The sequence below is a fragment of the Thermothielavioides terrestris genome, chromosome 2, assembly GCF_000226115.1.
Source record: "Thermothielavioides terrestris NRRL 8126 chromosome 2, complete sequence".
Taxonomy (NCBI): Eukaryota; Fungi; Ascomycota; class Sordariomycetes; order Sordariales; family Chaetomiaceae; genus Thermothielavioides; species Thermothielavioides terrestris.
In genome coordinates this window covers 2,153,494-2,177,314 of record NC_016458.1, presented here as the reverse complement: position 1 = coordinate 2,177,314, position 23,821 = coordinate 2,153,494, and the positions used below count along the sequence as shown (strand labels likewise).

The following is a 23,821-nucleotide window of genomic DNA, read 5'->3' as shown; positions in this document are numbered from 1 at the left end:
GCTCACTGCAGGCCCTCGATGCGAAGGCTGAAGATGCGTCGAGGCGGCCAATGTCCGTTCAGCATCGTCCCCACGTGTTGGCCACATCGCCCACGGCCCGGTTTGCGCCAGAGGCAAGATTGAGACATGTGGGTTGCTCTGTGGGCGAAAACGGGGGCACACGACACAGCGGGTGCAACATGTCTTTCTTGCCGTGATTTCCAAGTCGGAAGTTGAGCGTCATAGACATCAGAGGCTAACGTCGGTGTTCGCCGGCTTGTCCCAGCATGCGAGCCAGGGTCAGCTGGCAGCAGGGAAAGCGTCCGAACTGGCTGCTCCATCAGTGTCGTACACCGTAAACTTACGGACGGGCCGTTCATCTCTCTGTCCTCTTTCGCTGTTTGGTACAGCAACTCTCTCGGTTCTTCGGCGTAGTCAAGTTGTCTGGCCACGGTTGGGACCAGGCGGCAGGAGGTGTCATCTGCCGCGGCCGACAGAGCCAGGCACCTGACACCGAAGGATCAGCACTCGCAGCAGCCTCTCGTACAGTGTGCGGCGCGCGGCTGCGGATCTGCGCACTGTATCGGACTTCGCTCGTCCCAGAAATTTTTCGAGATGGTTCTGTGCTTCCATTCTGTCTTTTTCCTTTCTCCTCAGAATACATTGGTCCGCAACCAGCGCCGCATCTAAGGACTACTTTTCCCTGTGTCCCATGATTGCTCTTAGCTAGTTGCTAGATCGACCAGCCGTCTGTTTGAGGGAATCCTGAGCGCTTCGGCCTGACGCTTTCCTATGTAAGCCGGCGACATTTCACCTTCGACGTGGCAGGCAACAAGCGCAGCATCTCCAACCCGCGCTGCAGCCTGCCAGCTGAGTGTTGATACCAGGCTTCCCAATTTCCGCCGAGGCCCTACGTCCGTCCTTTGCTTGATCCTCAAGCCTCCTCGTCATGGCACACCCTCCACATCCCAGGTGTTCAACAATCGCTCCGAGACACTTGCCCAACCATCGAGTGTCGCGTGCTCAAATACTCTGTAGGGTAGAGCCAGCAGACAAGACACCCTAAAAACTTTGGCTGTGCTGGATGATGATCTCAAGACGGAAATAGACTGTTCCTGCTCGGGAGTGATCGCAGTTTATTCTGCCACCTCATACCCAGCAAGCTACCACCCAGCACTATGTGAATTGTTTGCTTCACGGCCACATCAAACAGCTTGGGCTCCGGTTTATTCCCAGGTCAACACCATGACCATCTTACGTTATGTCAGGGGTCTTCCGTCCGCGTCAGCGAGAAACGAGGAAGCTAAGGTACCCCTCACCTTCGATACCTCCACTTCACCTCACGTTCTCCTGGGATTCTGAATCTCTGCGTGCGCGGCGCCGCTGGCCACACCACAATTCATACACACGTATTTTATACCCTTTTCTTTCTTGGGAATGCTTAACGGGCTCCGCCAGCCGCGCTAGGATTCAGAATCCCGGGAGCAGGAGTCGATGCCGAGCTTCCCGGAGGACCCAAGAACTTCAGATTCCGGTTGAGGGCCGTCACGAGCCCGGCGGACGCAGTCTACAACACCGCTCTTCGTTCCGGCCGGTGCATAGATCCCGTCGATATTGTCCACCAGATACGTCAACGAGGAGGACTCTACTCCCTCGCCCTCAACACCTCGGTAATACCTCACCTCCCTGCCCAAACCACAAACCAAGCAACAATGGCCGCCCTCTCACCTATCCCCGCCTACCTCGCCGCCGCCCTCTGCTGCGCCCTCGGCCTGCACAGCTTCCTGCGCCCCGCCGCCGAGCACCCGCGCTTCGGGCTCCCGCTTCCCGCCGGCGGCCGCCCGTCGCCGCTCATCCACCTCAAGGGCATCCGCGAGACCAGCTACGGCCTGGCCCTGTTTGCGCTGCAGTACCGCGGCTTTGACGGCGCCGTCACCGCCATGGCGGGCATCTTGGGTCTCGTCGCGCTGGCGGACGGGGTTGTGGTGTGGAACTTCGGAGGAGCGCTCCGCGGCAAGGCGTTCGGTCATTGGAGCGCAGGCGTGCTCTTCGGGGCGTGGGCGTTGTGGAGGGCGAGCTGGTGATGATGTTGAGGCGCGGAAACCGGTGATGGAATGATGGAGGTGATCGGTGGACGGAGTACATAGAGAGAACGACCGGTTCATTGTTGGCTGAGCGTGGTACATGCACCTGTTTGCTAATGCGGTGTGGGCTGCATCAGAAGACAAGCATGCTCCGAGGGATCTGTCTGTGCTACTTTCCAGGCCAAGGTTCCAGTGTTGGTCTACTGAGAGGCGTTCTACAACGGTGTAGCCCAATCCTCGCCCAATATCAACGGTGTGGAGGGCCGAGAGCTGAGATGTTTATCTAATCCGAGAAAATAAGATCGTAGCAAAGATCTATATCCAAAAACACCCACTCACCAACCAGCCCAGACCACACCACGCCGTTTTTGTGTATCCCCTATCCATCTCCCGTCAGTGCATCACTACCCCCCTGAGCAAGGAGCCCCGTGTAAAACCCGCCAACCGACTCTCGCTGTCCACGACCCGTCCATTTCTCCTCTTGTACGCTCCTGCGGCTCATACGTAGTAGAAAGCAGCACCCTAATCCACACCCACAGCCCTATCCTCACCACCTGTCACTACCACTCCCACGTCCCCTCCCTCCCACACCCCCTTGCCTTACCCTGGCCACCGCCACCGCCACCACCACTAACAACCCCCCACACCCTTAAACTGCCCCCCGACCCCAGCGAGCACCGACTCGCGAGGGATCGACCCGGCGCCACTGCCGCCACTGCCGCCGCCGCCGCTACCGCAGGCCGCCTCGTCGGGACAGCGCCGCGCCCCACACGCGGGGGAGCCCTTGCGGGCCAGCACTGAGTCGGACACGCTGGCGCGGTGGGCGGGGTTGAAGGAGGGCAAGGACGTGGCGCGGCGCCAGGGGAAGAGGGCCGCGGGGGTCGTCGTGGATCCTGGTATTCCTGATGCTGATGCTGATGCTGGGGACGACACTGATGATGATAATGATATTGATGATGAGGTTGAAGGCGTGTTGTACAGGTCTAGGTTCGTAAGCGTGGTCGGGTTCTGGTTCTGGTTCTTGTGCATGTTCATGGGGGAAGCGGGGATTGGGATGGGTTTGGTTGCGGTTGTGGGTGCAGTCGTTGAGGGGGCTGCTTCTCCCGCACATGTGGGACGGGATTTATCAATGGCAAAGGTTGGCTCGGGGTGGAGTTGTTGTTGTCGTGCTGCTTCGTGGAGGTTAGAAACGCTGATACCGCTGGTGCTTGGGCTTGTGGTGGGCGAGGAGTGGTTCGAGGCGAGCATACCTGTAACCGTAGCTGCAGTTATGGGCCGGCGAAGGCGAGAGACAAGAAGCCCAATTGCCCAGCCGGCGAGCAGAAGGGCGGCCGCGGCTGCCAGGTGACTGCCATGGACGAAGGTAGGGGCGTGGGGAGACATTGCTGATGAGGAAACGTATTGCAAGCAGGCTAATACGGGGCATCAAGCTTGGGATACTATTGCAGTTCAACTGAGCAGGGTGGATGGACTTTGGGAAGAACACCGGGAATCGGCTCCTTTATAGAGCTGGGCTTGTTTTCCCTGGTCTGAGGTTCACTCCCATGGTGAGCTCGGGGAGCCCGCAGTGTAACCGCCAGGCACGGGGAGGGGTCCTGGGGCCCTATGGATCCGTGGGCCATGCTGCATGCCGGGGAGGGCCTTCACCTCCATAGCTAACGCCGCCAGACTCGCCGGAACAATCCTCTCTCTTCCGGAGAGGTGGGGGAGGGGGGAAAGCCGTGGAGACTGAGGAGGGATCACAGAGAGAAGACGCATTCAGCTGCTCAGCCCCCAGATCGTGGGCCTGCTTGGTGACTTCGACGTCTCGGATGGTGACGAAGTGAGAACCAGCTGAAGGAAAGCTATGAGACAAGGCAAACCGCCCTAGGCCCTAAATGGATGGGCTGTGGCAGCGCCCTATCAGCTAGGCGAGAACGGGGTTGTTGTGTAACCAGAGCCGGGAGAGGGGGTTTGGTGGTGTCACTGGCGGTGCTGGGCAGTCCGCAGGAATCCATCGTGCTTGCTGCTGACGTTGACCAGTGAGAATCTAGTAGCCAGTGAGCGAGCCTGCCGAGATGTAAATCAGTATCCTGGCTCGCTGTTCAGAATGGAGGGTCGCTGCAGGCTGCGATTCGCCGAGAGCTCTTGGTCGAGAGAAGCCGTGCCGGCTCATTGGGCTGCCAGAATGTTGGTTGAGAAGGATTGGCGCTCAGCGGTGCTGCTCAACATGGAGGGCATCGGAAGGCTGGACTTCGGCGCCCTCCTTGCTGTGCGGAATACACCTCATGTATGGATGCAATTGTTGACTCAGCAGACACCACACGCCCTCGACTCAACGTTTCCTACACTGGATATGACATGAACGTTAGTATTCCAGCAAGCTTGGCCATCGTGATCCAAGAATATCGGACTAGTTGTATCATGCATGGCCATCGTACATTTTGACCACTACCTGGTAGCGGTGAATGTCATTGTTAGTACGGAGTCACGTTCAAACTTTATCTCCACGTGCAGATGCGGGCAGCTCGTTCGGTTTCTGGCCGCTTGTGTGACCTGGAAATCACCGCAGCGAGCAGTCGTCACAATTGCAAGTGCAGCACGTGAGGCCAGCAAGCACCCAATACATCAGGTAAATCTACTGAGTGGGTGGCTCCAGGTCCCGCCAACCACCAAACACAGCTTCCAGTTCGAGAAAGCCTGGAAGCCCACCAGCTACTTGCACAGCTGGCGTGGAAACCCGCAACCTGAGAGGACAACCTTTTAACCTGTATTCCCGGGCGATGATGTCTCGCTGAGCCCGTGTTTGTTGGGCAGCACTGGGGGCTCGTTGGGAAGAAAAAAAAAAAAAAAAAAAAAATACACGATCCAAACACAGGTGAGGATCGCCCTACCCCCCCCTCCCCCCGCCACCTCTCTCCCACTCTCTCCCTCATCATCCCGTCCTTTTGCCACATTCCCAACGGCGCATTACTCCTAACTCCTTAAACTTTCCTTCTCCAAGTCACTGCTGCGAGCAATGATCCCAGTGAAAAAAGGGGAATGTAGTTCGTTCGCAATCAGACCACTGACATGGGGGCGTCAGGATCGCACGGTAGGCTTCCAGTGGATTCCTGGAAGCCCACCAGCTACTTGAACATCTTTCATCTAGCAGAATCCGCTGTATGGGCGGCTGGGTGGGGTTTACGTCATGGCGGTGGTCCCCGCTACGTTCCCCTGAAGCGACTGTGATGACCATTGATGGAGGGCTTTTAACCAGCCATGGAACTGAGTCGCTGGATGTGCTGTGATGGGGAAGGGGAAGGGACGTGAAGTGACATGGGGCAGGGCAAAGAGGCGAAGGACAGGGGGCAAAACAATACTGGGGCCATGGGAACGGAAGCGAATATTGGGCTGGAAAAGGAAGAAGATCAGGTCTGGGAGTTGTGGGAGAGGTTCACCACTTTATACACTGCTGGCTGTCCCATTCTCTCCCAAGCGGCATGGACAGCAGAGGAGGAAGGGGCATCTCTGCTGCCAAGCGGCAGCTACCTGATCACACACCGTCTGCTTAGGTTGGGCAAGTGCCATGGACGCTGTTCGTTATGTACGCCGGAAGTAGGAGCACAGACATTGGGCGTCATGTCTCGAGACGAGGCAGCAAGATCCAGTCTTCCAATTTGCACACAAAACTTGAAGTATGATCCCAGCATCGAGACTGCATTTGGATTGAGGAAAGGTCGCCAGCCAATACACATTATCTGCATCCATCGTGGTGGTATGAGCGAGTGTCTACATGCCATCGAGACCGAACAAGCGGACGCGGCAAAGCTTCCTGAGCGTGTTTGCTCTCGATCATACAGTTCTTGCTTTCGTGGCTGTCAATCCGCTCCAGGGGGGGAAGCCACACTCCTCTCCGGACAGAAAAGACAAGACAAATGTGAATGGCGGCCAGCAGCGCTCGAGAATTTGCGGGAAACTGGAAAGGAAATTGCGACCCCCGGCAGCCCTCTTCTGTCCTGGACGGCAGGAACCCACGCCGGAAAGGAGTCTGGGCCATTCTGGTAGTTCCTGCCCCACAGGAATTGGTGGGTGATAAAATGGGAGGTGGTAGTTGAGCAGAGACATCAGCTTGCCCTCTACTACTTGTGCTAGCAATCACTCGAGTTCATACACTGCAACTCAGGTACAGGCCCTCGAGGCCACAGTCCGCCGAGTGGAGTCCGGGGTTAAGGTGGAGCAAGCGGAGCCGGGCGGGCCCCGGCGCCGTGAGAGCCCCACATGCCCGATCTCCTGTCCGGGCGGTCCGGTCTCCTTTTGTCAATGGCTTGGCAATGGGCCCAAGTTGCGCAAGTACCGAGGTATCTCACGATGACACAGCGTTCAGCAAACAGCCACAGCGCCGCTCGTTATCTGAATTAAATACGTGTACACGTGGTGAATTGTGCCCCTGTCTCTTGCCGGACGCCAAGGACTGTCAGGTTTTGACTGTTTGAGACGAATACAACCAGCACTGACAAGTGCTTTGGCGGCGGTGTACGATGTCTTACGGACGACCGCCAAAATTGGGGTCTCCCGACAGACGATCGGGTCACTTGCTTTCTGCTACCCATCCAACCAAGTCAAGCCCTTAGGAAGAGCTCAGGCTTCATGGCTCAGCGGTGCGGATACGCTGGGCGAAATATCTGAGACGCCAAGGGCACTGCCTCTCAGTAGCTCCCTCGGAGTCTTGGCGTAACAAGCGGGAAACGCATGTCCTCTTCAGCCAACGGAACATGCCTGGAACGTTTCGTGTGCCGTAGCTCTTGGCACTTGCCGTATCGGGCCTCGATCGTCGATGCCGAGAAGATGTACGGCTTGGCTTTGCTGTGGCTTGCTTGGCTTGGCCTTGGCGTGCGCGGCCAATGGCGAAGAGCGCTGTGCGGCCTCTCTCAGTGGCCGAGCCGCATCCTGACCACTTGCAGGCAGGCCGCTGGACGAGGCGAAGACCCAAGGACAGCCAAGACGGTTGCGAACCCTCCTGGTGACGATCTACATTGCTGAAGGTTTCCGCCAAGAGCCTAGACACTGGACGGGTCGGAGGGAGCAACCACAGAGCACAGATGTGCGGAACATGTCCGGATGACAAGTTGCTGATGCGCGCTGCAGCCCTGCGATCACCATGTTGTTAAAGATTGCTGTCCCTCTCTCGCCCCCGTCCATGCCTCTCTTGATCATCAACATAACTACTACCTAGATCAGCTTGTTATCGAAGCAACGTTTACACCAAGACAGCCGCGGACGTTTTCCATCCAACAACTTGAGCAGTCTTCTTGCGCTCTTGCATCATCCAGGGTTCCCGTCCAACACCACCACCACCTCAGTAAAACCAGCATTCACACCGCAACCAGAAGCAGACGGCCGCTGGGGACGCGACGCTACACCACGCTCAACCCAGCGTTTTCCGCCTTTTCGATTACATCAGCATGGGCTCAACACTGTCCAGGTATACGGCTCGGTCTTCCAGTGCCATGACCGGATTCCCCGGCGCCGGCGAGAGGATGATCGCAGACAGACAGCCTGACTGGCTCATTCTGCCAACAAGGAGCCGAGCACAGCGTGCATGCCGCCAGCCAAGTCGCCGCTACCGCCCTCCCACGCCCTACCCCAAGGACGATAGGCGACGGCTTGAGGACGATGTCGGCAACAAGCCGGGGGCAGCGCAGCATGGATACCCCTAAGAGGGCCCTTGTCCTCGCCGGACTATGTGTTGAGCCATGCCGAAGTCGCCGTGCCCATTCAGGTCGACGTCCACGTCCGCATAACCCCTTCCGCCTCGACCACCAACCAGACGAACACCTACCGGGGATGTGAGCCCTCGGCCAACCGCTTTGAGCGGGTCGTTTTGATTCCAGAAGAGCCACATCAATGATCACGCCTGACAGCAGACGGCGCCCGAGAAACCACTTGATCCGGTCGAGGATACACGAGAACACATCACCACGCCCCAGGAGCACCCCAGGCCGTGCTCAGCACGTCAGCCCACAGACCAGATTTCGTGCCGGCATCTCCACCACAGGTGCTGGCACACGCAGATGGATGGGAGATAGTCGTCCGTCAGTTGAAACATCAAGGAGTGTGTGAATACTCGGAGGGGACGTCAAGTGAAAGTGGAATCTCACGTCATGTTCAAGATGGCCAGGACTGGAGTTACAAACCTTGATAGCCAGACAAATCAAAGGCCATTGAGATGATATCTCTTCCTCTTCGCAGGCCCGACGGGAGACCTTCCGTCCCGGCTGTTTTGTCCACTGCCCTCTGCGGAACGAGCAGGATCACGCCAGCTCCAGCTCTCAGAACGCTCCTCTCTACCCGACCAACGAATACCCCGACTCTCTTGCTTATTAGCCTGTACGAGCTGGGCCAATGACCAGCTCCGAGCTGTCATTTCCATGTTGACGTGTGTTGCCTTGTGTCGTCTTGGGTTGTGTTGCGTTGGAGTGGTAAATTTGGGGAACACGCGGCGGCGGGATTCAAGCGAAGCTATTCGCTCGCGCAGGATTACCGGTTATGGGTTAGAGAAGCCGTCCCCGAGTTTGCTTCCGCATTGTTCCCTCCTTCATACAACGTTCAGTCCACTAGATCCGGCGCAGCTTACTAGCTACACCCAAGTTCTAGTCTGGATCCACCGCGGCGGACTACGAGCGCCCTTCTCGACGCTCTGGACCCCGCCACATACGGGCTATGTAACGCGTGAACAGACTCGATGGCGGACGGCTAACGCTGTCGGCTTCTGGGCTGGGTTACACTACACCGCCGTCATCCAATCTATCGTCTTTCTTGTCCCTCCTGATGTTTCTATCTGGCGTTGCAGCGAGGATACAGGCTAAATGGGCCGTCGATGGGGCCCGCTTCGCCTTTCCAGGTTGCCGGGCTCTTCGCCCGTGTTCTAGGGCTCGCGCACCCGGTCTTCGACGCCGGCACCCGAGCGGTTCAGGCTAGCGTAAGATGGAGAGCATATGGGCCCACCGCCTCGGTTCGGCACGGCGGGAGATGGGGACGGAGCCGGCATACCGAACACACTACATGTACAACCAAACAGAATCGTGGCCAAGAAGCTTCGGTTGTTTCCGGTTGATGCGCCCTTGCATCGTCATGGCGACTGGCTACCTCCCTACTGAAGCATGAGTTAACAATCCCTGCTTGGACCGCGTGCGGGCAAAACGCCGCGGTAGGAAGGTGCTCGGACTTGAGTCCATTGTCATACGTAAGTAGGGCAACTCCACTAGTGTGTAAGGTTGCACGTGTACACTAGGTAACTACATATATCGACATTGGAGAGAGCCCGGATTGGTTCCCCAGGGCAAAGTGCGAGCTGCTCTGAAACCCGGAACTCGGGGCCTGACACGCTACAGCGAGCTACGAGGTGTAGATACAACGGTGGGATCGTAGTAGAGCATCGGGATACAAAGAGAGAGTGCGTTGTTCCAATACAAAGGAGAGCTAAAGACTGAACAGAGCGTGGTATATATATATCTAGGAGTGGAGAAGCTATGGCCAGTGCGCTATACCAAGCTCTGAGCCCCTTACCCCTAACGTGACACACCCCTTAGTTGTTCAATAGAGCGCCTAAATATATACGAGTTAAACAACTAAACTACGAAAAACCAGAATATAGGAAATCCTTGCGAATAGTAGGTTATATAGGAGTAGGTTGTGTAAAGCTATAAGAAATTCTAAAGCGTGATTCTAGCTAATTAGAGCACTTAAATCTAGGGGAGGTATAAATTTCTACCTATAGGAGCTTAAGCTTCCTTCTTCCTATATATATCCTCTTGTTTATATATATAGTAGCCACTACTACTACTATTCCTAGCTCCCTAGAGCGTATAAGACTACTATGCCCCTATACTTCGACATCTTCTTAGACGAATTGCCTATACCTTTGCCTACCCCTTTAAAGGAGGGTAACAGTGCTAAAGAGCTTGTAGTAGAACCTACCCCCCTATATACCGCTTTTAAAGAGTCTACTACGCCTTCTTCCAACTAGCGCTATAGTCCCCTAGTCAAGTAAGTTATACGCTCTTCCTTCTAGCCTACTGCTATATCGCCTTAATATATCCCCTAGTTATACATTGCAAATGACTATAGAGCGTAAGATCCTATACCTAGGCTATATATATACTACTTTTATAGGCTCCTACGATAGAATCTACTACAACTATAATGGCTATAGTATATATTGCTAGCACTATAAACGCTTTAACTATAGCTGTAAGCTAATCCTACCTATTGCTATAGAGAAGGTACAAGCTCTAACTATAGCTATTAACGACTTCGACTAGAAGGTGAGTCTCTACTATCTACTGCTCTATACCCTTTATTTAATATTGTATAGGCTATAAAGAAGATTCGTCCTACGCTTCGTATACTTTTGAACGATCCCTAAGAGGTTGAAGAGGAGGGAGAGTAGAAGGATATAAATATAGCAAAGCCAGTAGAGGAGTAGCCTCAGTAGTAGATATAGGAGGTCCCTATAGCCGCTTAGGGTAGAGCCTTAGATAACCCCCTCGATTTTACGTCTATAACGTTGATAGAGAGTGAAGTATAGGAGGTACTCTCTAAATAGGTAGAGAGCAACAAATTGGTTGATAACTAGGAACTAGAGTAGGTCGTTGTATAGACAATAGAGCTAGTAGAGTAATTGGAGATATAGGCGAAGATCCTTTAGCTTTAAGGAAAGGCGGCGATAACAGAGCTTATTAATCGTTGGAATATGTAGAGCAAGAGTATAAAATAGTAGTAGTAGATAGTCTTTACAAAGAAGATGGTTGACTCCTCTACTCTTTTTTTACCTAATATATATCTTAAAGGTTCAATAGAGCGTAGAAGTGCTTGAACTTCTACCTTAAGAGCTATTTCGTCAAACCGTCTATAGGCATCTACGTAGTAGAGAGGTAGAGTATATCGAACTGCTTATTCTAATACTTCTAGCAAAGCTATATATTATAAATATCTATATAGTATAGGCGAGTATTGATCTTTATATACTCTCCTACTATAAGCCAAATCATTTGCTAATTATTATAGAAGATCCTTTAAGGCTCTCTAATCTCGAACGCAAAGTCCTTGAACAAGTGCTTTAGGGCGATTGTCTTAGCCGCGGTGAGCGATAGAGCTTTCAACTCCGCCTCGGTAGAAGATATAATAATAGTATCTTACTATATAGCCTTCTAGGAGATCAACCCTCTAAAGAGCATTATAATATAGCTCTATAAAGAGCGTTGTATATTCAAATTATTACTATACGATACGTTAGACGTAATCTAAAGTATTTAGTAAATACCTTTACCTCTATACTATATACTAAGGAAGCGTATAGTATATAGATACTAAATGACTTATTTCGCTACTTTGATATACTCTAGTCCTAGATTCGTTAGGAACTAAGAGAGCTTCGTAGCTATAAACGTGACGTCTAGTTGGATTATAACTATAGAGTAGAGGATCGAGCCTACAAGCTCTTAGTATAGTTTAACCTATTTAGGGGACGCCTCTCCTTTAAACTTACGAAGCTCCTTTACGAGAAGAGGGATAGCTAGAGCGCTCGTAATATTGGAGAGACTATACTTTTTTACAATCTTCTCGATATACTAGTCGTATATAAGCTAGATCTTACGTACTCTATAGTTATAGATAACCCTAATCCTAAGGAAGTATTCAACATTGCCCTACTTATATACCTTGTACTTCGCTTTAATACTTTTTATAATACGCTCTATAGCTATAGCGTTATCTCGATAGTAAACTACTAAGAAGTCGTCGATATAGAAGATAAGGATTATCTTCTTCTTAGAGTCGAGGAATAGGCAAGGTTCTTCTATAGAGAATTATAAGCTAAGCTCTTTAAGAGTATCGTAGAACTCATTGTACTATAAGAGTAGCGAGTCCTTTAGCCTATAGAGAGCCTTTAGAAGCTTTATATAAATCTTTAGTTTCTTAAATCCGTTTAGAAGCTTATAAGTCACCTACTCTACGTCTAGCCTCCTTACATTTAGGAACGCCTACTTAACATCGAACTATTTCATTTCGAGGTCGAAGTGCACTATAAACGCTATAACGGTATAAAAAGAGTATATAGCGAAGGTAGCTATATATATATTTACGATATTAGTAGTATCTTACAGATCGCCTTATATATAGATATACGCTTTACACTTCTTAAGGTTACTATCCTTATCGAGCTTATAGTCGAATACCTATTTCAAAGGCAAAGGCTACATTTTTATATACTTTCGCTTAATCTCTCACTATATTCCCTTGCTCGTTAGATTATAGATCTCCTTATATATAGCCGCCTTGAACTCCTTCCTATACTTGTAGTTCTCTAAGTCTCTCTAGCTCTTTAGGAGAGGGGGGAGCTCAGTATTATAACGTATCGTTGGCATCTAGCTAGTAGCAATAGTAAACACTATATATAGGGTTTAAAATGACTTTAGGAAGAGCGTCTCAATACCCTTTTGAGACATAGAGAAGAGCGTCTCGTTACTATTGTAGGCTTCCTAGGGAGTAGGATCTAGGTAATTAGTCTAGAACCTCAACCCTAGGTTCTCCTATATTTCCAACGACCTAATGAAGAAAATGTATATACACTTTAAAGCTATACTTAGAGCTATATTTTTATACGCTTTTATAGAAAGCTTCTAAATTCGTATACTCCTTCTTATAGGTATAAGGGGCTCCTTAGGTTTATATCGCGGTTTTAGTACGCTTAGTACTAGTCTATCGGTCGAAGGTTACATTTATAGAGCTTCGTACCCTATAGGCTAAGCTTCCTACTCCGCCGTATATTCTACTATATTGTAGAATATATCTTCTTCCTTACTTTATAGAGCTAGAGGCTCTATAGGCAGAGATACCTCGTAGTCGCTTTATAGAGCTAGATGCTCTATAGGCGGAGAAGCCTTACGTTCACTCCTAGGAGTAGCGCCTTATAGGACGGCCACTACTGGCCCAAGGTCCCTAGATACTCTACTAGTCTCTAGAAAAGCACTAGAATTATCGACTAGACCCTTGTTTTCGTTATTACTTCCATTTGTAAGCTCTTTCTATAGCTAAGCCTATAGTTCTAGTAACATCTTAGGGGTTAAGAGTCTACTCTACGCCTATACTTCCTCTACCCTTGAGTCTTAACCTAGTAGTATACTTTTATGCTTAGGAACTATAATAGTAATAGACTTTAGCGTTAGTCCTCTATACTTAAGTTCATAGAGTGTTCGAAGAATCGACCTAGCGTCCTAGGTCTCTTCAACTCCTTTGTCTAGGTACTCTACTATATCTTTGACAATAGCAACTTCGTAAACTAGAAGCTCTTCTTTATTTAGATAGTAAAAGGTCCTTTTATTGAATATTACGTTCCTCGTTATAATGACCTTGTTGAGCTTAGGCATCTAGATATAGTAAATGTTGGATGCTCTATACCTAACTAGGTACCCAATTCGCCTATATAGCTATACTTTGAATTCTCTCTTCTAATACCTAGCCTTATACTCCTTATCTAAGGGGTATACTTTATAGCTATATACAAAGATCCTAGACTAGTTAGGCTATAGATCCGCTATTAGCATTTAGTAGAAGGTCAGTTCCTACTAGCGAAAGTAGTTCTTAAACTAAGAGTAGAGTACCTCGTTAAGGCTTCGAAGACTATAAGTATAGCTAGGCGAGATGGTATATAAGAAGGCTACTACCTTTATACCCTTTAGCCAAAGCTTCGTAGATAGATTTATATCAATAAGTATCTTTATACTCTTTAGCTATAAGACTTATCTTATACGCTCTAACGCTCTATTTGGCTATAGTATATATATTGATGTAAGCTCTAAGTCGATACCTTCGTTATATACCTAGAGCTAGTAAGTTGTTAGTTAACGATCTTCTAGTGCAATGACTCCTATATCGTTGTCTTAGTAGATCTTATAGACGTTGAGTCCCTACTACCGTTTAACCTAGTGTTCAAAAGCTCTAATAATGTTGAAGAGTTTGGTTTAACCTTTATTGGAGAGTATAAAAGCCTAGATCTATCTATTGAATTCGTCCTTAATTGTAAAAAGGTATTAGGATCTATTAAACTTAGAAGAGAATGAGAAGAGGTCCTAGGAGATACGCTAAAATAGCTATAAAGCGTAATACTCTGTCTTATAAAGCGTATTATACTCCTTAGTATATAATAGAGTATATACCTTATATTCGATTGTTAACGTTCCTTGGATCTTAACGTTCTTTGTACTCTATGCTAATGCCTAAAGAGCTCTTTGACCTAGATGTCTAGATCTCTTATACTAGAGCTCCTTGGTATCTTCTCTCTCTTAAGGCGTATATAATGTATATAACCTAGCATTATCCTTATAAACAACTATATTCACTATTACTAGGCCTATAAAGCTCTATAAAGGTTAGAGAGTATAAAAGTAAGAGGAAAGGTTCTTCGATTTAAGGAAAACTATATTGAACTTATAAACCAACTACTTGACCTTTATACTCTTCTTAAGCGTTCTACGTTATAGAGAGTAGTCTAGACTTAAATACTAGATACTAGCTATATATAGAGCGGTCTCCGATATAATATTAGTATAAAAGCTCTCTACTATAGTAACGTTCTTTAAGTAGAGGTCTATAGTTCCTTTCCCCTACTCTCTATCTAGTACTCCTTTTATAATACGCTCTCCTCTTCCTAAAATGGGAAAAGTGGTAGTACCTACTTCTATATAGTCACCGTCTCCTAATAGTACAAAGGTACTAAGAACTAGGAGCTTCTTATCGTTGACGATATATAAAGTAGTATAGTTGTCGAGAAGAGTACTCTAAGAAAGTTAGTAGATAATAGTAGTTAAAAATATAAATAGGTAGTAAGCTCCCTTACCTAGGAGGCTTAGGTCGATAACAGTGTAGACGACCTTATTAGGAGAAGCTGACCTAGAGTTTCTTTGCTCTATAAAGCCAAAGCTATACTGCTTTTAAAGGCTCTCCTAAAGGGAATTCCACTTTGGTTTATTAAGGCGTTCTCTAATCTTAGCAATCTATACTTCTAAGAGCTTATAGTAGCTCTTCTCTACCCCGGTAATTATTGTCTAGAGAAACTAGTACTCTACCGGCTTCTACCTATACTTGCCATTGGCTTTATAAAGGTATAAGTAGAGCCTCGAGCTATAAGAGCCTATACTATCTATAGAACTATTGCCTTAAGCTACTCCTAAAGAGGTAAATACGCTATAGCTAAGCCCCTTAGTAATAGTATTGTCGATCCGAATACCGAGGCGAGCGCCTAGCTCTTTGAGAGTAGGAATTAGGCGCCTCTAGGCCTTGAGTGCCTTGATCTTAGAGAGCTAGTAACAAGCCTAGTCTAGGGCAATCTAGTGACCGACCGCCTTAATAAAGTATTTAGATGCTTTGGGTCCAACTACTTCGGGGATGTCGAAGCTCTTTATATATAGGTACGCCTCGTTCTAAGAGTGGTACTACTTATATAGGTTGACACCTACTCTATACGCCTCTTATAGTACCGTTATATATTGTCGAGTAGCTGAATTTTCAATAAGAGCGTTGGAGGGTGTAAGCTATTTACGGAGCTCGCGAATAAAAGCTCAGGGACTACTAAGTCTAGCGTTCGAAATAACGATATATATAGCGTTAAGTAGAGGTTAATAAATAGAGTATATAATCTATTAGAGGATAAACGAATATAACTTTATCCTACTCTCCTAGATAGTTATAAGTATAAGGTATTCCTTATATATAGCTTCGAGCTTAGTAGCAACCTCTTATTCGGTAGGATCTAGGGCTTAGCCTATAAGGATACTTAATTCCTTAGTACATTTCTTACGAAGCTCTTCGACTGCCTTATCCTCTAAAGGAACTTTCGGTCGCTTATCCTAAGGCTCGTTAGGAGTATCTAGATCGTATTTGTCCTAGATACTATTGCTCATAGCTATAAGCTTAAGCTCTATAAACTACTTGGTCCAATCTATATAGGACTAGAGCATAATGGTTGAGCTACTCTCGATAGTCGTTATATTGAGGTGTAGAGTATAAGAAAAAAAGAGAGAGAGAGAGAGCTTACTATAGGTTACTAGCTATATATAATTATAGAGCGTCTAGGCTTATAACTGATATACTATAGCGAGCTACAAGGTGTAGATACAACGGTAGGATCGTAGTAGAGCATTGGGATGTAAAGAGAGAGTGCGTTGTTCTAGTATAAAGGAGAGCTAAAGACTGAACAGAGTGTGGTATATATATATCTAGGAGTGGAGAAGCTATGGCCAGTGCGCTGTGCCAAGCTCTGAGCCCCTTACCCCTAACGTGACAGGGCTAGCCACTCAGCTCGTGGGCGAGCAAACCCGGTTCACGGTTTCGTAGCCCAAACTTACCACAGCAGCGCGTTGCAGCTTTTGTGGACCCCCGCTATGGCCCTTCAGGGGTCGGATATCAGGCTAAAATGCTGTCTGCTGCCTCATTCGTGCGCAACGAAGAAGCTGCCGCTAACTACCCCAGATTCGGCCGAGGGAGTCGGAGCGCCCGGCATGAAGCTTGTCACGTCACCTGCCGTCGTCGGTAAACAGCGGCGAAGCCGACTACACCAAGACTGTACCTGGAAACAGGCCCTAAAATAAGCTACGTTCGTTCAACCACCAAAGCTCACCCGGCGGAACTGCTTCCGTTGTTTGTGGGGGGGCGGGGGAAGGAAGGAAGGGTGAGGGGGAAGGGGGTGCCGGAGGGGGAGGGAAGATGAATACATCGTCAGCTCTCACATTAGATAAATAGAGGTAGAACGCCCGCGGGCTCGCAACAACATCGACCAGCACAGGCTCCTCTTCCAGCTAGAGACGTCCATTCACCAGAGCATTCGATTCTCCTCAATCATCATGAAGGTCACTGCAGCTTTCGCAGGCCTCTTGGCCACGGCCCTCGCCGCCCCTGCCCCCAAAACCGATCTGATGGCGCGAGGCAAAACTGATCTGGTGGAGCGAGCCGCTGGTATCAACTACGTCCAGAACTACAACGGCAACCTGGGCTACTTCACCTACAACGAGGGTGCCGGACAGTTTTCCATGTACTGGCAGCAGGGAGTCAGCAACGATTTCGTCGTTGGTTTGGGCTGGACCACTGGTGCCGCCAGGTGGGTGACAACTTTTGATTTTTTATATAGTTTTCGGGGTAAAAGTCTAAGGTCTAGCTAACACGATAATCAGGACCATCACCTACCAGGCCACCTACAACGCCGCGAGCTCTGGCTCCTACCTCGCCGTGTACGGCTGGGTCAACTCTCCCCAGGCCGAGTACTACATCGTCGAGTCGTACGGCACGTACAACCCGTGCAGCTCGGGCTCCGCCACCAACCTCGGCACGGTGTCGTCCGACGGCGGCACCTACCAGGTCTGCACCGACACGCGGTACAACCAGCCGTCCATCACGGGCACCAGCACGTTCACGCAGTTCTTCTCCGTCCGCCAGAGCAAGCGCACCTCCGGCACCGTCACCGTCGGCAACCACTTCAACTTCTGGGCCCAGCACGGCTTCGGCAACAGCAACTTCAACTACCAGGTCATGGCCGTGGAGGCTTGGAGCGGTTCCGGCTACGCCACCGTCACCATCACTTCTGCTTAGAAGAAGATGGTGGGGCGCTGAGTAGCTGGTCGAAGGACTTGAAAGCCGAGCTTCTTCTTCTCTCTCAGATGGTTAGATGATTGGACTGGGAGATTGGGCGGTTTTCCAGCGTCCAGACTGTATATATGGCGTGGCCGAGCAACCGATGCTTGACAATGTGAATACGGTCATCGGGATCTGGATCAGGGCGATGCCCGCCGCCGTTTGCACAAGACATGATCTATCCGTGTGCCCTGCTCCTAGCTTGCAGCTTCCACGAGCTGCAAATCGATCTTTGTAATCTGCAAACTTCTTGACCCCGGTAACTGTGGGATCGTAGCTGGTGGATGCGCTGGGTCTTGGACTTGGCCGCGAATGATGCATTCTTATCGTAAATCCGGAGGGCGAGCAGAGTGAGCAAGGAGCATGGGGACGAGGCCGCCGACATGCGCACAAGGTGTCTCTACGTTGATGCTGCGCTTGTTTTTGTGTTAACAATGGGCATTCAATGGTACATGCCCGGCCACGATATGACTTTGATCAGACACGCCACATTGGACATATGCAAGATGCTACGACAGAGGTCAGCAGCCTCTGAGTTCGCCGCCGCCCTCCCTCAGCTTCCAACACCGAGCTGATGGCTGGTACTAGGCGAGAGGCAGTTTATATTCCATCCATCCTGATTTCTCCAGACCATTGGCAAGGGGCTGAAAATGAGCGGCTACAGCACTCAGGCCTGGCGACGACAAGCATATATAGGTAGGTCGTGCAGCTTCGTCTCGTTGCCAGGAGGGGGTAGCACTAAGTAAAACGCAGGACAGCGCTGGACGGTTAGTGATTCGAGAACCGTGAGGAATGATGCAAGGCGGCTAGCCTGGCAATCTGCTCTCCGAAGCCTAAGCCTACAGCCTGCTCGCGTTGCGAAAAGTTTCGCAGGCTGTGCTTGGGCGGCTGTTGGGACCTGTTGGCCTCGTTGGCCGGCCGCCACCCTACGCATCCCGCGCTTTGTGTATGCTTGGAAGCGGCCTGGCCAGTAAGCATACAGCAAGATACTCTTTCCCTATCCTCGTGAAGCGAGTATTTCGAGACCTTAGGGTGAAAGGGATCCCAACGCTCTCCCTCTGTTTGAATTATACCGCAAAGAACAGACGGCCTTCAGCTCTGCATACAGTTCTTCATACCAAAGCAAATCACATACTCACAATCCCTACAAATACTGGAAAGCCCTGGGGAAACGGACAGACGATAGCTACCTCGCAGCTCAGGTTCAGCAATGGGTAACGCTAAAGGCAAAGGTGGTGGCCCAGAAGCCGGCAATCACTCCGCCGGCGACTACAGGGGCATCTTTGAGCAAGCTTCCGTCGACATGAGTGGAAAGGCCTAGGATATTAACAGAGCCATCTTGTCGGGCGGCGCCGCCTGGGCTAGGGGGGAGGCTGCTCGAAGAATCAAAAGGAGAAAGCGAAGAAGGAGGAGGCGAAGGAGGAGGAGAAGTAAAGTAGATGATGTCGAGCTCACTTGCGCGGTATCTCTGGGTCCTTTGGATGGATACAGTCGCCCTGTACGCCTCCTCTCGGCCGCGTTGCATTTCCTCTGCCATTTCTGCTCGCCCAGTACGCAGTTCTTCGCCGTCATGGCGTCCGCTTATGCGCCGAATACACGCTTCAGCTCCAAGCACGTTATATCCTGCCGGTCAGCTGACTTCCTTTGAATCCACTACTTCCAAGTCCTCGCACTAAAAGAGCAATTGGAGCACTTTCTCGGCCTTGGTAGGCAATGGGGCGACGTCAGGACAGAGGTGGAGCTCGAGGAAGTGATATATAGCGTTGATAAACGTGAGGCAACCCTACCTAGGTAGGTTTATACTCCCTTTAAGTCCCATATGTTGTGCAATGCGTCGCCGATAGCAATCCTATGCGGCATGCTCATCCTACACTGTGGCTCCTGGAAGATACGGATAGACTCTTGTCCTATCTCGTTTGTAGTGGTGGCAGGTACCAATCTGAACCCAACGGGCCAACGGGGTTGTTAGCTACGTCTAGATTCGCGTCCTTGCCCTCCCTACAACGACAGCTTTTGAGATTTCGCGATGGTTTGGAGATCAGATTGTGGACTCCCGTCTTTATAGCGACCAGCTCTGGGCCCTTTATAAGCAAGCAGCTCCAGGAGAGAAGCACCATTCTGGCTCCGTAATTGCCTTACTCTGCAGGTCAGGTAGTTATCGTCAATGCTCCGACGACCGATTCCCACTCGCCAGCTGCTGATTTGCGATCATGGCCCCCCAGGTTACACTAGCTGCAAGTCTCCCGCCACATTTATTGCCCAGCCCCGACAATCCCGGCAACCACTCAGCCAGCCAGCTGCGAAGGAGGGGTAGCTCGCTCGCCAGCTCCCCAAACCCGCCGATTCCTCATGGAGCAAAGGATTCGGAGTACGGAGTATTGGCGTACAGACAGACCCAAGCGTTGGCTGGGGCGACGTGTTACCTAGTACCGCAGCAGGTGGAGGAACTCTGCCGAGTGGTGCGAGGCCGGCCTAGCTGGAAGATGGGCGAATTCCGAATTCGTCGTACACATCGGGTCAACAGAGGCATTTGTCGCTTCGATGCAGGCCGGTATATTCAGCGACCCAGATGGTTAGTGCGCGTGACTATTCCGTAGTTGCTGAAGTTCGGGCAACTCCAAGCTGCAAGTAACTTCTGTACGGAGAACCTCGTGGGCCAGCACGGAAAGCTGCAAAATAAACGGCAGGCTGATTTACAGGGCGGGGGAGCGGTGGGCTTTCCCCCAATCATAGCTTCCGCCCGATGTGACGCCGGTTGAGAAGACGTGGAGTTCAACGGCTCGCTAAGATAACAGAACTGGATGAGGACGACCGTTGCGAAAGCGGACCGGGCGGGACCACGACACAAACCATTGATCGGACTTCGAGGCGTCTTGGCCTGAGTTCGACCACCACGGGAGAAGTCTCCCAGTCAAGACGGTCGCGAGGATTGGCTCGATGCGAGACGGGACACTCTGTTGTTCTCATCAATCGGCCCCCGTCGCAATTTGCTCGAGAGAGCGAATCAGTCGATGAGTGCCCGGGCGCTACCTCGTTCCTCGGCCGCCCACCTGGACAGCGAGAACGGGAAGAGCAGCAGATCGGCTGGGAGTTGCGTTACGGTGGGATCGCATGTCGACAGAGACGGTGTCTGGCTCCCTGGCCCGGGAGTGGAGATAGTGTACAGCACTGGAGTGCTGCGACGCCGTGAGATGGAATACTGCATGCCCTGCTCAATAGCAGAAGGAACGATACTTCTGTTGTCAGCGGCAACTCCCGCTGGAGCAGCCACGACGAGAAGCAAAAGGAATTGCCGCGCGTATGGCCGCAGGTTAGTAAAAGCGTACATCCGCACGTAGTACACGCCGGAGATCGCTGCGTGCTGCCCGGATAACTAGACGGGCCGCGTAAGTCAACAATGTAGAGAGAAAGAGTCGGGGCTGGTGGCTGGTGGGCGACGGCTGATGAGGTGAAGATGCCCGGCCCTGATGGGGGGACAGTGCTGATGCAGCTGACCAACCAGCTGCGCAGCAGTCCCGTCACGCAGCCCGAGGTGGACTCGCGTTCCACGTTTCAACGGTCTTCCAGACCCTGCTTGCATAGCGTGCGCGCTAGACCAACTTGGGTAAAGTGCCGAGCTCCGCCCTCGCTCGCTGGGATGGGGCACTGGGGCGACCAGTCAATTGCCCAGCCGAGGGAGGGTCTGTCCCCCGATGCGGAGATGGGTGCGCTGCGAGCGGATCTGCGCGTCTTTTTTTTTCGGAGGGAGAGAAGAGGGTTGCGGATCGCGGGACAGAGAGGAGGACGGGACGGGAGAGCTGGAACACTGGACGGAGCACAAAGGGAAGCAACGGTGCAGCGGTGCGATAACGAGGGGTAGCAGCTCTGTGTAAGTTATTCCGTGCCTAAGGTAGGTAGGTAGGGGAAGAAAGGGCAGGCGCGATGCGACAGGCGGTGACCAGACCGGGTTGAAAAAGCTGGGGACGTCCATCGCAGCTGCCCGGGCCAGGAAGGTGTCGCCGCTCTGGCAATCTGTGGCCTCGCCATTTCATCTCGTCGGCCGGTAATGCGCCCCACTTCTCCAATTGACCTTTTCGATGGCCTAATACTGTGTAATTCCCCAAAAAGCGAGCAGCGCAGCGAAAGCACAATCCACAGGCCCAAAATTTCCTACGCAGGTCAACCCGCTGTCACCTCCACGGGCCTCGGACAGCTCCATCGGAACGCCCAGCGCCTCTGCAAGCTGCCTGCCTTACCTGAGCTAGCTGCTCAGCGCCCGCCCCGATCCGCCCCGCGCAGCCCGCGCAGCCTGCGCACGATGGCCCTGTGATGCATTTCCGCAGCACCTTTGGACCCCCGCCACCGAGTTCCCTGCTACCATGTTGCGCCCGCTGGCCCGAGGAATTGCCAGTCGTTGATGCGCGAAGGATCCGCCCCGAGTCTCGTTGGCGGGCGAGCAAGTCGCCGCGTCCGCCCTCCGTCTCCGCGTGCGCCGACAGCGCCAGGCTGAGTCCGTCGCTGCGAGGAAGGCCCTCCTCCGCTTTTCGCGTCGCTTTTTTGGTCCCGTAGACGCCCGGTCTCCGCATCCTCACCCGCTGCTGGTCACCGTGCCGCGCCGTGCCACGCTTGCACCGCGCCCCTACCCACATCCGTGCCCGTGCCCGCGCCCGCGCCCGCGGCTCCCTAGCGTTCCGCCTCGCCATCGCCGCCGCCGCGGACGCGGCCGACCCACGCCATGGCGGCCGACAATATGGCGGCGCCGGGCCTGCCACTGCCGCCGCTTTTATCGGCCTCTTCCCGCCCGGACCGCGACTCTCTGACGGCGCCCTCCCCTCCGGCGCTGACCGCCTCCGTCGGTCCTAATGCTGCTCCTCCAGTCACTGCCCCTGCTCCGCACCAGCACCATGACCCGGCTTTGGACCCTGCCATCAAGCAACTGTTGGACCAGCAGGCCGAGATCCAGGCACGGCTGGCTGCTCTGCTTCCCCAGAGATACGGTCCCAACATCAAGATGGAGCTTGAAATGCTGCGCCACAAGCTCCGCGTCCTGCGCGCATACGCCGACGACCATCGTAAGCTGCTCTCCTTTCTTTTTTTCTTTCTTTTTTCCTTTTTTTTTTCTTTCGGTTCTTCCGTCCACCACCCGCGCATCCACCCTTACCTTCTCGCCTCTGTTCAGCTCCTGTTCGTCCTTGACGTGGTCTGACCTTCCCGGCCAGAATTATCCGGCAACATCCCGCTTTTGTCCGAGATAGAAGAAGCCAGAGCGCTGCAATATCAATGCGAATGCATCGAGACGGCTTGCCTCGACCAAGGTATGTCTGCGCTCTCAGCTGCCCGTCATTGCTCTGTTGCTTAACAGGCTGCTCTGGCAATTAGGCGTCGATCTCCAAGACCCCAGGTTTCTCGACACCCTGAAGTATCACTACTTTCGCGACCAAGCCCCCGAAGGCTATGCTGCGTGGCTGGACAGGAACCTGTCTCAATACGATGCTGTCGCCCGGGCGTACAGGCTGAGGGATAGCTTACCCCTGAGCTTCGGAGGCCACCACTCGTTTAAGTGCTGGGACGACCGGTGCATGCACTACATCTACGGCTACCCCCATCGAGACGACCGGGATCAGCACGTTAAGGAGCATGTTGTTCCCCGCAAGCGGGATTCGGGGCTCTCGGTCGGAAGCACGCCGCCGTTGTCGTTCAGCGAGCATCCAAGCCGGAGCCACGGTGCCGACTACAGCAGGCAGACGACTTCACCGATCCATCTCCCTCGCCCAGCCCCCAGTCTGCCACTCGCCCCTCTCTCGACCGGCAGTCATGGCAGAGACCATCGCGACTCCCTGCGGGGCTATTCGTTTGCATCCGAGCATCCAGCTGGTGCCCGTGGATCCGTTGATTCGGAGGTGGACCCGCTGCTCCCACCCTTGAAGCGCAGCCGTGTCGGACAGTCCCGGCTTGAATCCATCGACGAACTTCGTCTCCTTCGAGATGTCGGGCCCTGTTTGCGTTGCAGGGTGCAGCAAAAACCGGTGAGTGTGCCTTTCCTTCCAGGCCAAATATCGGCCAGCTGACTCTTGCCAGTGTGACTCGAGCGACCCCTGCAGCTTTTGCACCGATCCCGCAGATTCTGTTGATCACGA

General features: G+C 51.9%; 5 protein-coding genes across 5 annotated transcripts; 3 read left to right on the top strand and 2 right to left on the bottom strand.

The window, feature by feature from the left end:
* Window positions 1-1,691: 1,691 nt before the first annotated feature.
* THITE_2049135 (uncharacterized protein) lies at window positions 1,692-2,063 on the top strand (the record flags this gene model as incomplete). Its single annotated transcript, XM_003651715.1, has 1 exon — window positions 1,692-2,063. One exon carries the CDS (start codon window positions 1,692-1,694, stop codon window positions 2,061-2,063), a length of 372 nt encoding a protein of 123 aa, XP_003651763.1.
* Window positions 2,064-2,693: 630 nt separating this feature from the next.
* THITE_2086906 (uncharacterized protein) lies at window positions 2,694-3,446 on the bottom strand (the record flags this gene model as incomplete). Its single annotated transcript, XM_003651714.1, has 1 exon — window positions 2,694-3,446. The coding sequence occupies one exon, from the start codon at window positions 3,444-3,446 to the stop codon at window positions 2,694-2,696; it is 753 nt and encodes a 250-aa protein (XP_003651762.1).
* A 5,455-nt stretch (window positions 3,447-8,901) lies between these two features.
* THITE_111519 (uncharacterized protein) lies at window positions 8,902-10,449 on the top strand (the record flags this gene model as incomplete). Its single annotated transcript, XM_003651713.1, has 9 exons — window positions 8,902-9,003; window positions 9,103-9,133; window positions 9,190-9,267; window positions 9,672-9,694; window positions 9,877-9,987; window positions 10,051-10,070; window positions 10,129-10,154; window positions 10,197-10,238; window positions 10,397-10,449. 9 exons carry the CDS (start codon window positions 8,902-8,904, stop codon window positions 10,447-10,449), a joined length of 486 nt encoding a protein of 161 aa, XP_003651761.1.
* A 6,439-nt stretch (window positions 10,450-16,888) lies between these two features.
* Window positions 16,889-17,948, top strand: THITE_2149883 (glycoside hydrolase family 11 protein). The gene is made up of 2 exons (XM_003651712.1): window positions 16,889-17,175; window positions 17,249-17,948. Exons 1-2 carry the CDS (start codon window positions 16,922-16,924, stop codon window positions 17,661-17,663), a joined length of 669 nt encoding a protein of 222 aa, XP_003651760.1. The 5' UTR covers window positions 16,889-16,921; the 3' UTR covers window positions 17,664-17,948.
* A 2,761-nt stretch (window positions 17,949-20,709) lies between these two features.
* Window positions 20,710-22,387, bottom strand: THITE_2086903 (uncharacterized protein; the record flags this gene model as incomplete). The annotated part of the gene is made up of 3 exons (XM_003651711.1): window positions 20,710-20,938; window positions 21,032-21,078; window positions 21,941-22,387. The coding sequence occupies 3 exons, from the start codon at window positions 22,385-22,387 to the stop codon at window positions 20,710-20,712; spliced, it is 723 nt and encodes a 240-aa protein (XP_003651759.1).
* Between the last annotated feature and the right edge of the window lie 1,434 nt (window positions 22,388-23,821).

Coding starts and splice junctions, on each gene's coding strand:
- THITE_2149883 (XM_003651712.1), top strand. CDS start 16,922: ATGAAGGTCACTGCAGCTTTCGCAGGCCTCTTGGCCACGGCCCTCGCC. Junction 17,176..17,248: donor TGGACCACTGGTGCCGCCAG/GTGGGTGACAAC, acceptor CACGATAATCAG/GACCATCACCTACCAGGCCA.